At 34.8% G+C, this 14,858-nt stretch overlaps 1 protein-coding gene and 1 long non-coding RNA gene across 2 annotated transcripts in view; both read right to left on the bottom strand.

The window, feature by feature from the left end:
* The window catches only part of LOC100636412 (deleted in malignant brain tumors 1 protein-like), a 33,547-nt gene that overhangs the window by 1,415 nt on the left and 17,274 nt on the right, over window positions 1–14,858 (bottom strand). The window contains exons 42-57 of the mRNA XM_019997667.1: window positions 3,914–4,084; window positions 3,688–3,867; window positions 3,466–3,639; window positions 3,261–3,422; window positions 3,046–3,213; window positions 2,811–2,990; window positions 2,601–2,765; window positions 2,393–2,560; window positions 2,184–2,348; window positions 1,955–2,140; window positions 1,402–1,566; window positions 1,083–1,340; window positions 886–1,037; window positions 378–838; window positions 216–328; window positions 44–169 (exon numbers count right to left, since the gene is read on the bottom strand). Coding sequence (XP_019853226.1) covers window positions 44–169; window positions 216–328; window positions 378–838; window positions 886–1,037; window positions 1,083–1,340; window positions 1,402–1,566; window positions 1,955–2,140; window positions 2,184–2,348; window positions 2,393–2,560; window positions 2,601–2,765; window positions 2,811–2,990; window positions 3,046–3,213; window positions 3,261–3,422; window positions 3,466–3,639; window positions 3,688–3,867; window positions 3,914–4,084 — 2,994 coding nt within the window. The remainder of the gene's footprint in view (window positions 1–43; window positions 170–215; window positions 329–377; window positions 839–885; window positions 1,038–1,082; window positions 1,341–1,401; window positions 1,567–1,954; window positions 2,141–2,183; window positions 2,349–2,392; window positions 2,561–2,600; window positions 2,766–2,810; window positions 2,991–3,045; window positions 3,214–3,260; window positions 3,423–3,465; window positions 3,640–3,687; window positions 3,868–3,913; window positions 4,085–14,858) is intronic.
* LOC100636285 (uncharacterized) lies at window positions 10,034–10,508 on the bottom strand. The gene is made up of 3 exons (XR_002185215.1): window positions 10,445–10,508; window positions 10,216–10,386; window positions 10,034–10,169 (listed from the first exon to the last, which is right to left on the bottom strand). It is a non-coding gene; the product is annotated as an uncharacterized LOC100636285 (long non-coding RNA).

Here is a 14,858-nt window from a genome sequence, read left to right on the forward strand (position 1 = left end):
AAAATAAGGTAATTATTAAGTACATAAAATATTAATTCTCTACCTGGAGGTGGTCTGCGTGGCCATTCAGCACAGTTGTCATTTGGTCTTCGATCATAATAGTGCTTGCATGATTTATGAGTGCCATAACAACACAAATAGAAAGGCCCAATGTCATTCAACATATGACCTACAAATAATGATATTTTAAACAATTCTGATTTAAAAACCATTACCAATGGTTGATCTCCAATTATTAGGATATACACTGTAAGCAGATCCTCCACCAATACCAGTTAATAACTGACCATCACTGTCATAACAGCACTGCTGGCTGTTGCTAAAAGATCTGTACAAAACCATTAGTTCTACAATACTACAATATAGATCTAACCCACCCAACATCTGATTGTCTGTAGCAGCTTGCTGCTTTAGTCTTTCTGAAAAAGTTTTTGCTTTGATAAAATTGATGTGGTCTCTCTTTAGTATAACGGTCTAGATCACTATTCATTTGTGCTAGGTTACAGGGGCAAGGTGGTAATCTGTTATTGTTCACACCGCCATCTGTCTTCTGCCAAATACTACAAGCTACTCTTTTTAATATATCAGATACAACAACTTTAATAATAAATGTTAACTTGAAGCGTGATATTTTTCCTAGTGCAGATGAAGGAAAAGTTAACTCCTGTCCATTTACATTGGCAGTGCTTAAGGACACTTTGATAAGACTTAATCGTAGCAAAGTTTGATCAACAACTTGGTATTCTGGTATTGTGATTTCAGCTATACCGGTATTAGGAACTGAAGTCTTCAGTGGTATATCAGTCTCCCATGTCTCTGTATCAGGATTATATAATCTCTGCAACATGATAGCTATAATAGGATATGACAATAGATTGGGCATACCATTGCAATATCAACTATACTGTCTCCTGATAAAATATCTTCAGTGAGGTGGTTTGATGTCCATGTGATGTTCACTGTTTCTCCAGTTTTGAACACAGTCTGGGAACTTGTTATTTGAATATCTTCCATAGTGTCACTCATAGATGGAACAACTATAATTAATTAATATTGTCTCACTATAATTGAACAATACTTACTGTATCTATATTTAGTACTTCCTGTTAACACAGCAGGTCCCCTCGTTATATTAATAATTAGTTCAACAAGACCATCATTATATTGCTCTGGTGATATGCATAGACACTTTTCTCCACTGATATAGTAACCCTTTGTCACTATATCACCAAATATACAGTTAATTGTGTCCTCTGACTTAAAATCTGGTCCTGTAATGAACACTTGTTCTCCTCCAAATACTTTGCCAATAGTTCTACTAGCATACACTGGGAATGATCCTATTACAACACCATTAGATACATCATAAGATCATATGCACATGCATGATAAGTCATATACCTTGACACTTGACTCCTGCTTCATTACGCCTTCCACAATTTTTGACAGAGTAAGTTCCCCTAGTGCAGTCTAGTAGTCTGAATTCAGAGCCAGTACACTGAAGGTCAGATACAAGGACTGGTTTAAGACTTTGACCGTAATATGAACCATAACGAGGTACTGCTCCTACAATTGAAACAAGCTATGAAGTACATGTTTGATAGATTGATTTAATATTTTAACTGTATCATCAAGTATATCGGTAGACTAGATAGAACATAGTGTGTTATTGGCTCTGTTCTTATTGTTGGCTTTATATATTATTTATAAAATTATGATTGACAGCATTATTGGATTGGTTTTAGTCAAATTTGATTGAAACAAAAACTTCTATGGTTATAACAGCAATTTATGATTCAATGGCTAAAAGATTACTCCACTTTATTATGATGAAAATTAAATCTTATAAAATGAATATTTTTGATGGGTACTGCTATTTCATTGAGGTGTCTCTATTTGTGCAACAAATTTGTGCTCTATCTATGTAAAATAATATTATATGTAATTCACTAACCTGATGGATAGTATCCTAGTTGATCACAGACCACATTTGCATCATTAGTACTCCACCCATCATCACAAACACTTCCCCAGGCTCTGTTAACACACACTTCCACTCTCCCTTGTGTCTTAGGAAAACCAGCAGGTGCAGCTAGTCTAATTGCACCAGCAGTACAATCAGCATAAGTAATACCACTTGCTAAATTAGAAAAATAATTTTGACATAATTACACTCTATATACCTTCTTGGCATATGACACCAGCATCATTTGATTCACAGATTGATTCTAGTCCACCATATGTAATGTTGCAGCTGTGAATTGTATGTTCTTCTCCAGTGCAATTAAGAGAGACAACATTAGTTGGTATTGATGTAGTGCTTGGACCATGAGAAACAGCAATAGCACCTAGTTATTTTTAAAATGCTAACATAAATTTTAAAATTGATTACCAAATGGAGAGAATCCCTTTTGATTACAGACAACTGAAGCTTCAGTATTAGTCCATGATGAGTCACAAATTGTACTCCATGTCTCATTAACACATAAATCAACTCTACCATATGATGGAGGGGAACTAGTATCACCAACAATACGAATGTCTCCATCAGTACATAATTCTATTATTTACAATAAATTTTAATATGATAAAGAAATCACCTTCACACTTGACTCCAGCTAGCATAGAGTTGCGACAGTTAGAAAGATAATATAGGTTTTTATTACAGTCCAACAAAGAGTCTTCCATCCCTGTACATTCTAATCTAGTCAACAGAATAGGCAGATTACTTGAACAAGAGCTGAAACTGTTATCTGGTACTGATCCTAATGATATCACAAAATGAAAAAAATTAAGTACCACTAGCATACCAGAGCCTTGATATCCTGCCTTTTTACATGCTACATTAGAATCTTCTACAGTCCAACCATCATCACAGACAGTTCCCCAAACATTGTTAATGCATACTTCAACTCTTCCTTCAATTGGAGCGGTACCACCAATCAGCCTAATATCACCAGTAGTACAACTGGAATATGAAGTTTGTGAAACTGAAGAATAAAGTTAGTAATAGTTTATAATAACAAATAAACAATTAATTGTTACTTTGACAAACTACTCCAGCTTTGTGTTGTTCACATTGTTCATATGATACTTCCTGTGTCTGGTATATTAAACAGTCAAAAATTCCACTTTCATTGCCCTGACACTGGCTACCAAACAATCTCATGGGATAGTCACTGTATTTAATTAAACCATTAACTGCAATAGAACCTGAAATAAGGTATTGAAATTAATTAAAAATACACATTTATTTATACCATATGGTGAGAAACCTAATTGTCTGCAGATTACAGTAGCATCATTGTCATCCCAATCTTCTCCACACACTGTACTCCAGACTCCTCTAATGCACACTTCAACTTCACCAATAAGATGACTACTAGTTCCTTGCAAACGTACAGACCCATGAGTACAGCTTCCTATTCTCACAATAACAATTACTTCATTAAATAACTGGCTAACCAATACAGTGAACTCCAGCAACTTCATGACTCTGACAGTTTATTGATGAGCCAGAAGTTGTGTGCCTTGAACAATCTAACAATGATTCCTCTGATCCTGAACAAGATAAGGCTCCAATCACAAATGAAGGATTGTCACTGACACTGAAATAGTTATTAGTAAAAGATTGTGATCCTGTAAAAAATAGCAGTAAGATGTTAGTGTTATAATTAGTATTTTTACCAAAAGGTTGTAGTCCTAATTGATAGCATACCACATTACTGTCACTAGAGTCCCATTGGTTATCACATACTGATCCCCATGCATTATTGTAGCATATTTGTACATTGCCTTCATTCATTACGTCACCTCCAACAAGTCTAACATCACCATTAGTACAATTAATATATTGTGTATTATTAGCTACAAAATAAATTAATTTAAAAGCAACAACATCAATTTTACTTACCCATGCAGAATACTGACGCATCAGTGTCTTGTGAGCAATAAAGTCCATCCATATTACCATTTGTTTGATGCATACACCTCCATATGTCTGATTCATCTCCAGTACAGTTTAGCTCATATATACCAATAGGCCACACATAATCAATGAATACACCATGTGTAGCCACTGCACCTAAATTATGTAAAATTTGTGATTTATATTAGTAGGACTTCTGTGTTTAATTTACCATAGCATGAGTATCCTAGCTGAGAGCAAATTACAGTAGCCTCTTTATCAGTCCAATAGCTAGCACAGATTGTAGTCCATGTGTTATTAATACACACTTCAACTCTTCCCCTTAGGACAGCATCATCACCTAATCTAATCTCACCATCAGTACAATTACCTATTATAAATTAAAACAACATATATATAGTTAGTGTTTTTTTACTTACGTTCACAGGTGACCCCGGCATCATTATGATGAGAGCAAGTAGTGGCATCACATGATCTTGTCTTACACTCTATTAATGATTCCTCATTACCAGTACAATCAACACTAGCCATCAGTATTGGACCAACTCCTGGACCAAAATGATCACTACTAGATCTTACTATTCCACCTATATAAGAATAATAGTGTATGGTACTAATCCCATCATTATACAAACCCATCGATAGATATCCTAATTGTTTACAGACTACATTAGCATCAGTATTACTCCAGCCATTAGAACAGACAGTACCCCATGCTTCATTAATACACACTTCAACTCTTCCTTCATGAGGACCACTACCATCAACCAATCTCACCTCACCATCAGCACAGTTAGACTGTTGCACATTTTCTGTAAGTACAACCATTTTATCTGAAATATGTCTCATAATATAAATACCTTGACAAACTAAGCCAGCATCATTATGTGACTTGCAGTTATATAAATATGGACTGCTGTGTGTACAGTTAAAAATATGATCTTCTGACCCAGTACAACCAAGATTAGTAATACCAAATGAAAGTTGTCCCTCAGTATAGCAATTGTATGTTGGTATAGCACCTAATTATTAACATGAACTAATATATATACTGGTAATCTAACTGCATTAACCATATGAAGAGTATCCAAGTTGTCTACAAGTCACTGCAGCATCATTAAAGTCCCATGTTTGATCACACAGTGTAGTCCATGTTCTTTCAACACACAGTTCAACACGACCAGCATATGTCACTGATGATCCACTCAGTCTTACGTCACCATCATTACAGGCTTCTGTTGTCATTAATTAAAGATGATTTATACCTGGTAATACTTACCTAAACATATAACACCTCCTACTTTAGTTACACTACAGTAAGTTATGATATTCTTATGCTGAAAAAGTTTATTACAATCTGTTAGTAAAGTGTGACTACTCAAACAAGAGAAAGCTCTCATAAAAAATGGAGCCTGGCCTTGTCCATAGTAACTGCCACCTACAGCTTTTGATCCTACATTGTAAAGTAGATAATTAAAAACTATTTTAGCCATCAGATACCTATTATCTGATGACCAAGCTGCTTGCAAATAACACTTGCTTCAATTGCACGTAAGTAATAATCACAAAGAGTTCCCCACATTTGATTATAGCATAATTCAACTCTTCCTTCATATTCATTGGGACCACCAACTAATCTAACATCACCAGTTGTACACGAAGTATCAACAGTAACATTATTGGCTAGAATAGGTATTACAACTAACTTATAATTTCAGCTTACTCTGACATATCACAGATGCATCATAATGACAATTTTGGGTAGTGTTATCAAAAGAGCATTCCCAGATATTTGATTCAATTCCAATACAGTTCAAACCAAAAAAATGTACAGGATCATTGTAAGAATAATAACCATTACCATCAAGAATAGATAAAGCACCTGTCGGTAAAAATTAATGAAAGACATTTAAAGAATTTTTGTAACCATATCGTAAGAATCCTAATTGAGCACAAACCACACTAGCATCAGCATCATCAAAGCCAGTGTTACAGATAGTCCCCCAAACACCATTCACACATACATTAATCATACCAATAGAACTATATCCTGAACCTGATAGCTTAATGTCACCATGAATACATTTGTCTGTAAGAATGTAAACAAACTTTAAAAATAAACCATGAATACCTTGACAAGTTACTCCAAAATATTTATAGTTATTAGAGGAATAACTACTGTAACAGTTGATAGCTCCTTTTGAACAATTCAACAAAAAGCCCATGATGCTAGAGCAGTAGAACTCAAAGGGAAATAATGGAAGAACTTGTAAATCCAAAAATGAACTAGAATATCCTGTAGCACCTAGAAAAAGAATTATAATACTAAAGTAGTGTGATTATTTTGTGCTTGCTTTGTGAATGACCCATTGAGTTACAAACAGTTCCAGTGTAATAATAATTATTATAATTATCACCACATATTCCAAACCAAACATGGTTGTAGCACAATTCAACTCTTCCTTGCATTTTGCTAGTTTCATTTGATAATCGTATCTGACCATTTGCACAATCAGAATACTCCACAGCAAAACCTGTGATTGAGTAATATTTATACATATTATGTTTATATGCTACCATGACAAGCAACTGATACATCAGTGTATACAGTGCAGGATTCCTGTCCTTGTGTACTTGAGGGGCAATCCCATATACTCTCTTCATTACCAGTACAATTAAGATTAACAATGTGAAGGGGAATGCCATTATTATAACGGACTCTTCCCATTGAAACTGACCCTAGATTATAGCAATCAATGCTATAACAAGAAATATATGCACATACAGTATACCTAATGCAGTGTATCCTAAATGTCTACAGACAACTTGAGCATCATTGTCAGTAAAATGATGATAGCATATACTACCCCAAGTACCATCAACACAAACTTCAACACGTCCAATATCTTCAGAATAAGAATTATAAGGTATCAGTCTAACACTACCTTCAGTACAATCTTGAAAAATAATAATCAAAATTAAATAAAATTAATATTGATCATACTGTGGCATCTAACTGCTGCAGTGTGTCTAGCATCACAATAAGATAGCTTAGTGTAATGTGTTAGACTGCATTGCTTAATACTAGTAGCAGATTGAGAGCAACTCATATCAGCCACCAATAAAATATCTACACTAGGAGACTCAGCAAAATAAGTTATTCCATTACCTATAATAATAGTTATACTAATTCAAACTAAATTGCTTAGATTTCAACTAACCATTATTGTAGCCAAGGTCTTGACAGATTAAGTTAGCATTTACACCATAACGATGTCCAAAGCAAAATGTACCCCAGACCCTATTCAGACATATTTGAACTTTTCCTTGATTTGCAATGGCTCCATCAACCAAGCGAACTGCATAATCAGTACAGTTATCATGTGTAATACTCACACCTAAATTTTCTTTTAAAATAATCCATATTTTAAAACCTAACCTTGACAAATAGCACCAGCATCTTGAGTGTTATAGCAAGACCCAGTAGTTGAGTATGAACAGTTAAGCAGTGTACTTTCATTACCACTACAATTCACACTGTAAAGATGAAAAGGTAACCAGTTCTCAGTAAAATATGAAGTTTTAGCTATAGCTCCTATATATTATTAATAAATTTAAGGAAAGCATACAGTAATGTTAACCGTAAGAAGAGTATCCTAGCTGTCTACATACTACACTGGCATCATTATTATCCCAACCATTGTCACAAATGGTGCCCCAAGTTCCATTAATACATACTTCAACTCGACCAAATTCTTTATATCTATCATCACCTTCTAATCGAACAGCTCCCTCAATACAAGGAGCTAAGTATAATAGACTCTACTAAAAAAAACAAACACAGGTTAAACTTACATTCACATTCAACTCCAGCATGGTATAAATAGTAACAGAAAGAAGTGTAATAACTACAGTTTAAAAGAGTAGCTTCACTTCCAGTGCAGCTAAAATATGATGAATGCACGGGACCAAAACCTTTTCCAAAATTAACAGTCTCAGCACCTAAAGGTTAGCAATATTATATAGCCTATTCCCTCAATGGGCAACTAACCAATAGAAGTAAATCCTAACTGTCTACATACAACTTGTGCCTCACGAGTATCCCATCCTCTAGGACATATTGATTTCCAAACTCCTCCATAGCATATCTCAACTAAACCAACATACTGGGACTGACCACTTGTTAATCTAACTTGACCAGTAGTGCAATTGGTAGTATTAGTGAGTGCTATTAAATTCAATATATTCATGCATCATATTAGAAGGCAGAATGCTGATACCTGTACATTGTACATTTGCATCTTCATGCTGACTACAGCTGTACTGCTGAAGAAGATTATGAGGGCAGTCAAACACGTTTTCTTCAGTTCCATTGCAGTGCAAGTCGATAATGTGAAATGATTTGAGCTTTTCTGTGTATGAAGTATATCTAGCTATAGCACCTATTATCTATTGATGATGATGCATAATTAAGTTATACAGGTTACCTTCGGCAGAAAAACCAACTTGTCTACATACAACACTAGCATCATTGTCATCCCAATAATCATCACATATAGTACCCCAGGTCTTATTAACACATAGCTCCACTCTTCCCACCAATGGATCAGTACCGCCAACTAGTCTGATGTCACCATTTTCACAAGGAACTGTATATAATCATAAGAAAAAGTCAGAAACAGGTAAAACCTTTACCTTCACACCTTACACCAGCATCATACCCATGATTAATGCCTGGAATGTACTGTGGTTGTGAGTAACAATTAAGCAATGAATTCAATGGTAAATAGCAGTGTGTATATATTAATATAGGACCACTTCCTTCACCAAATTGTGAGGTAGAAAAATATGTAGCACCTATATAGTTTGCCAACCATAAAACTAATAAGTATGTAGCAGTATCAAACATACCAGGAGAACTAAAACCTAAAGCATTGCATACTGTCTGAGCAAAATATGATGAATAGTAAGAGTGAGAGTTGTAAACAGTTCCCCATGCATCATTAATGCAGACTTCAACTCTTCCTTCATATTCTGTGCTACCACCAACCAATCTAATATCACCATCAGTGCAATTAGAATAGGTTGAAACACCATGAGCTACAAATATTACATTATTCATTGATGAATTTAGTGTATGCTAGTTTATATACCTGGACATACAACATTAGCATCAGCCAAATTTGAACAAACAGGAGCATTAGCATCAACTTGACAGTCAAAGATGTTTTCTTCAGTTCCATTACAATTTAAACCAGTTAACAAAGTTTTTTTATGCCTTTCATAATTCCATGAAGAAGTGACAGGAATTGAACCTATAATTTGTTTGTAAATTATGTATAATGGTTGATAATTAATTTTTAATTTTTGTACAAAACATGCATGAACATGATCATTGCTCATAAACAAGATAAAGTTGATACCGTAGGGAGAGAATCCTAGCTGCCTACAAACAACACTAGCATCATTATTATTCCAATAGCTATCTCTGCAGATAGTCCCCCATACTCCTTCAACACAAACTTCAACACGACCATAATAGTATCCGCCACCAACAAGACGTATGTTACCAGATGTACAATTTGCTAATGACATGTACAGTATCAGCAAAATCATGATAATATTGTTAGACTAACTTTCACAGTTTAATTCAATGGCATTGTTAGTACAATACTGAATACTAGAATGAAGTCCAGAGCCACAAGACAAAAGTGTTGCTTCATTACCCTGACAATTGAAATAAGAATAAATAATAGGAAACATTCCACTAGTGATCCTTCTGGAAAAAGAATTATCTACAAAATTTTATCATAATGCACACTTTCATTATTGAAACAAACCATAGTTGTAGTACCCCAACTGAAAGCAAGCAACATCAGTTTCAATGTTATTCCAATAGTTATTACTGCAGACAGTTCCCCAGATTCCATTACTACACACATGAAGTGCTCCTTGGTTAGGTGTAGACCCACCATACAGTCTAATATCACCATCTGTACAGTTAGCTGGAATATAATTATCTAAGATAAAATTAAATTAATGTACATTCTTTTAAATCATATAGGTCTACCATTAAGTATGCAAAAGACAGCTACTGCCCCATAGTTCACATTAGGACATGATCCTGTAGTGTTATACTGACAGTCAAATAAGCTGCTCTCATTTCCATAACACTGTACATCATAAAACTGATATGGATAGTAATAATTCTTTTTCCACAGTCCTATAGCACTTTTAGCACCTACACAAATGCATTACTAATAGGAAGGTAAATTAAGATATTTTACCATAAGCTGAGTATCCAATGCTGGAACAGACAACACTAGCTAGATTATTATCAATGACAGTATTACCGTATCCACACACCATAACCCATAAACCATTGACACAGACTCTTACATTACCATGACAATTAGAAGGGCCACCATATAGTTCTATTTTATTTTCAACACAAGAATCTTTAATGATAGGAGGATAAATGAATTAAGCCAAATTTATCATGTTTTGTATTCTTACATTCACATCTGATACTTAATTCTTTGTAATGGTTACACCACCACCACCTTTCATATGGAAATATTCTTTGGTAACAATTACTTAAATTTGTTCTCAAAGCATCACAATACATCTCATAAATTATCATTGGATTATCGCTAATACCAAAGTAAGAATTAGGAAGCGTTTTACCACCTATGCATATCAACAAAAGTATTAATAAAAAATATTATTATCAGATACCTTGCTGATATCCTAATTCGTGGCAAACAGCATAAGCACTTTTAGCAGCTCTATATTCATTATAATATGCTCTACAAATTGAACTCCAAACTCCATTTATACACAATTCAACTCTTCCTTCATTCTCTGTCAAGCCATCAGCTAATCTCACTTCACCAGTAGTGCAATTAGAATACCTTACTTTAGCCGCTAAAAATTAAATTAAATTAATAGTGATGTTAGTTTATACTAGTTTACATTGACAAGCAATAGCAGCATCATCATAATGATAACAAGAATATCCATTGAGTCCATTCATAGGACAGTCCCAGAGAGAAGACTCTGTCCCAGTACAGTTAAGATCATTAATGTGAATATACCATGTTCCTTCGGCATATCCATATGTCATCGCAGAAGCACCTAGTAAGAAGAAAAGAAAGTAAGGACAAAAGAATGTACTTATAAAATATTTAATAACTTGTTACCATAGGGAGAATATCCAAGCATTCTACACACTACACTTGCATCTTTCTCATCCCAAAAGTGATCACAAATTGTTCCCCAGGCATTATTCACACACACTTGAACTCGTCCATATCTCCTGAAATAGCTACCTGAATCACTGTATAGACGAACAGTACCATTGGCACACGGAGCTACATTGATACAACTAGCAATGAAGAGTCAATAATTTAGATAATAAGCACCTTCACATTTGACTCCAACATCATAAGTATGCGAACAGTATGATGGTATTCGTGGAGAATAGGAACAGTTAATTAGATGTGATTCCTGTCCACTACAATGAGTTAAAGACATCAGTATAGGACCAGAGCCTTGTCCAAATTTACTAGCTGTACCAAAAGCAACTGATCCTAAATGCTATGTAAATCAGTTGTATTAGATCTATATGTACTTTACCTAGCTCCATGTGTCCTGCTTGCCTACACACAACATTACTGTCAAGTGTATCCCAAGAGTACCGCCAAGGCCTAATACTGTCTCTTCTACTACATACAGTTCCCCATACTCTATTGATGCATATTTCTACACGTCCTTCATACTGTGTGTTACCATTAACCAGTCTCACTTCACCTTCAGTACAATCATCTTTAAGTGTATGAATATCTTGATTATAAAATAACCAGGCTATAATGTAAGTCACAATGCACCATACAATTTTACTTTGACATGATATAATTGCCAAATGATTATCGGAGCAGTTGTATCCAGTTAGCCCATTATAAGGACATGAAAACAAGTTGTTTTCATTTCCAGTGCAATTCACATCAGTGATATGGTGGGGCCAGACAATGTTTGTAATTAAACCTGAGCCAGGTACACCAATAGCTCCTGAATTACAATAATATTAATAATTATGAATAATGTAAATACAATGATACTAATACATTTATTTGACATGAATTTTATTATTAAAAACAAGAAAATTTAATTATTCATTAATTTTTATTATTCATTAATTAAAAACAAGGAAGTGTACGACAAATAACAAGGAAAACATACCATACGGAGAATAACCAAGTTGTTTACACACAACACTAGCATCATCATTATCCCAGTAATCACTGCAGATAGTACCCCATGTTTTATCAACACATACTTCAACTCGACCATTAGCAATCGATGTACCACCAACAAGACGAATACTACCATTTTCACATTTTACTAAATATATATAAATTTATACATGGTAGGTATTAAATTGATGACTAACATTCACATCTCAGTCCTATATCATAAGAGTGACTGGTACATGTTCCTGAAGCAACTGATGGTTCATTTCTACTGCAATCAAAGAGTGTGTCTTCATTTCCATTACAATACATGTAACCAAAAACAATCGGTCCACTTCCTTGACCATACAATCTATACCCACTTACTGAACCTAAAGAAATGCACATCAGTATAATTTATAATATTTGCATTATCAATTGCTGTAATGGTTGTGTCAATATACCATTTTCTTGGTGTCCTAGTTGTCTACAAGCAACTTTGCTATCAGCAGTATCCCAAGCAATACCACATACTGTACCCCATGCTCTGTTCACACACACTTCCAGTCTCCCTTCATTACTAGTAGTTCCACCAATCAGTCTAATGTCTCCAGCCTCACAGTTAACCGGCTGAATAGTACCACCTAATAATGGGTAATAATTATAAGGATATTTAATTACTATTTACTTTGACAAATAACTCCAGCATCCTCATAACCAGTGCAAGTATTAGAATCAATGACTTCATTATGAGAACAGTTCCATATATTAGACTCAAGACCAGTGCAATTTAGATCAAGAATACCATAAGACCAGTCATAGTCAGTGAAATAACGTGTCAATGGTGTAGCACCTTTAAAAGAATAATTATAATTAAGACTTCTACTTTGACTTACCAAAAGGTGAATATCCCAATTGCCTACAAGCAACTGAAGCATCTTCATAGTCCCAGTAGTCACTGCATATAGTAGTCCATACTTCACTAATACACACTTCAACTCTGCCATGTCTAACTCCACCACCATTCAATCTCATTAAGTCATTAGTACAAGGAGCTAGTCAATAAGGTATGATAATTCTAGACAGTCAAACAACTTACCTTCACATTTAACAGCAGCATCATTATAATGAGTTTGACAGGAAGAAACGGTAGTAGTTTGATAATAGTCCTTATGACAAGATAATAGGTTAGTTTCATGTCCTAAACAGGAAACATATCCTAATAGAACAGGGCCATTACCTTGAGCAAACCCTGAGCAACTACCAAGATTATGAGTGAACCCTGTTAAAATATAAATTCTAATAATAACATTGATTTTAGTGCCAGCAAACCTATTGTCAGAGCCCCAATCTGTTTACAGACTACTTTAGCTGAACTATATGACCAGCTACTACTAGATGTACTGCGGCAGACAGTACTCCAAACTTCATTGATGCATACTTCAACTCTTCCTTCATATTGTGTTGTTCCTCCAGACAAACGTACATCTCCCTCCATACAGTCACTTTGTGTCACCTCATTAAGAGCTAAATTTTAAGAATAAATACTTAACTTGTTATAAAGACACTTACGTTGACAAAAGACATTAGCGTCGCTGTCAGGAGAACAATTATAGCCAGCCAGACCGTTTTGTGGGCAAGACAGTATAGTGGTTTCATTTCCTGTACAGTTTAAGTCAAGGATAGAATGTGATTGTGCACTAGAACTGACATATGATACCACAGATCCTATAGCACCTGCATGTAGAGTATATAAATTCAGTACAAAATGAAAATGTTATTTGAAACATTATCATACCATAAGGAGAATATCCTAGTTGCTTGCATACCACACTGGCATCATTATTATCCCAAAAGTCACTGCATATACTTCCCCAGGATCCATTAAAGCAAGCCTCAACTGCTCCATATGAAAGATTGTAATTCATCTAATAATAAGTATTACATGTGTATGATAGTCTAGTACAAAGTAGAAGAAAGGTGCTTACCAGTCTAACTGAGCCATCAGTGCAAGACTCGGTGAATTGAATGCTAGCTGAAAAAAGCAAAATCAATAAGACAAACTGCAACATTTCTTCCAAAATAAACAACATTGCTAAGCATGCAAAAATACACACCTAGACTATTATGATTGGGGCGAGCCTGAGCTCGCCCCACTCTAGCTATACTCTCAGTCACGCCCCGTCTGTCTGTCTGTCTGTCCTCGTACGTCACCCCTATTTATGCGTAGATCTAATACGGTAGATAGATACTATGCATTACCAATGCAATTTTCAATTTTTCATTGAAAGTGGGAGCGGTCACAGTAAAAGAAAAATGGCAACCAACACACTGGAAGAGTTCATGAGCTTTCTAGCAGCAATATAAGGCAGATACCTAGCAGCAATATAAGGCAGATACCGTCCAAAGACTTCCCCAGCAGCTATAGAAGGTTTTAAATTCAATTAATAACCTATGAAGCTCGTCTTTACTGATGCAATTGCTATAAAAACTGTGAAAGTCAATCAAGCTTTTTCTCAGTCATCTTAATATTGGATAATATTATATCTAAAGCTAAGTAAAGCATCTTTACAGACATTTATAGGCAAGAAATGTGTATGTGAAACTAGAAGACTAAAAGTTTATTAATTTTATCAGCAGCATTAAACTTTCATCATGTAAATCATGTTTGCTATGCCTAAATCATGATGCATGCTTTG

Source organism: Amphimedon queenslandica, unplaced genomic scaffold (assembly GCF_000090795.2).
Source record: "Amphimedon queenslandica unplaced genomic scaffold, v1.1 AMPQUscaffold_13358, whole genome shotgun sequence".
NCBI lineage: Eukaryota > Metazoa > Porifera > Demospongiae > Haplosclerida > Niphatidae > Amphimedon > Amphimedon queenslandica.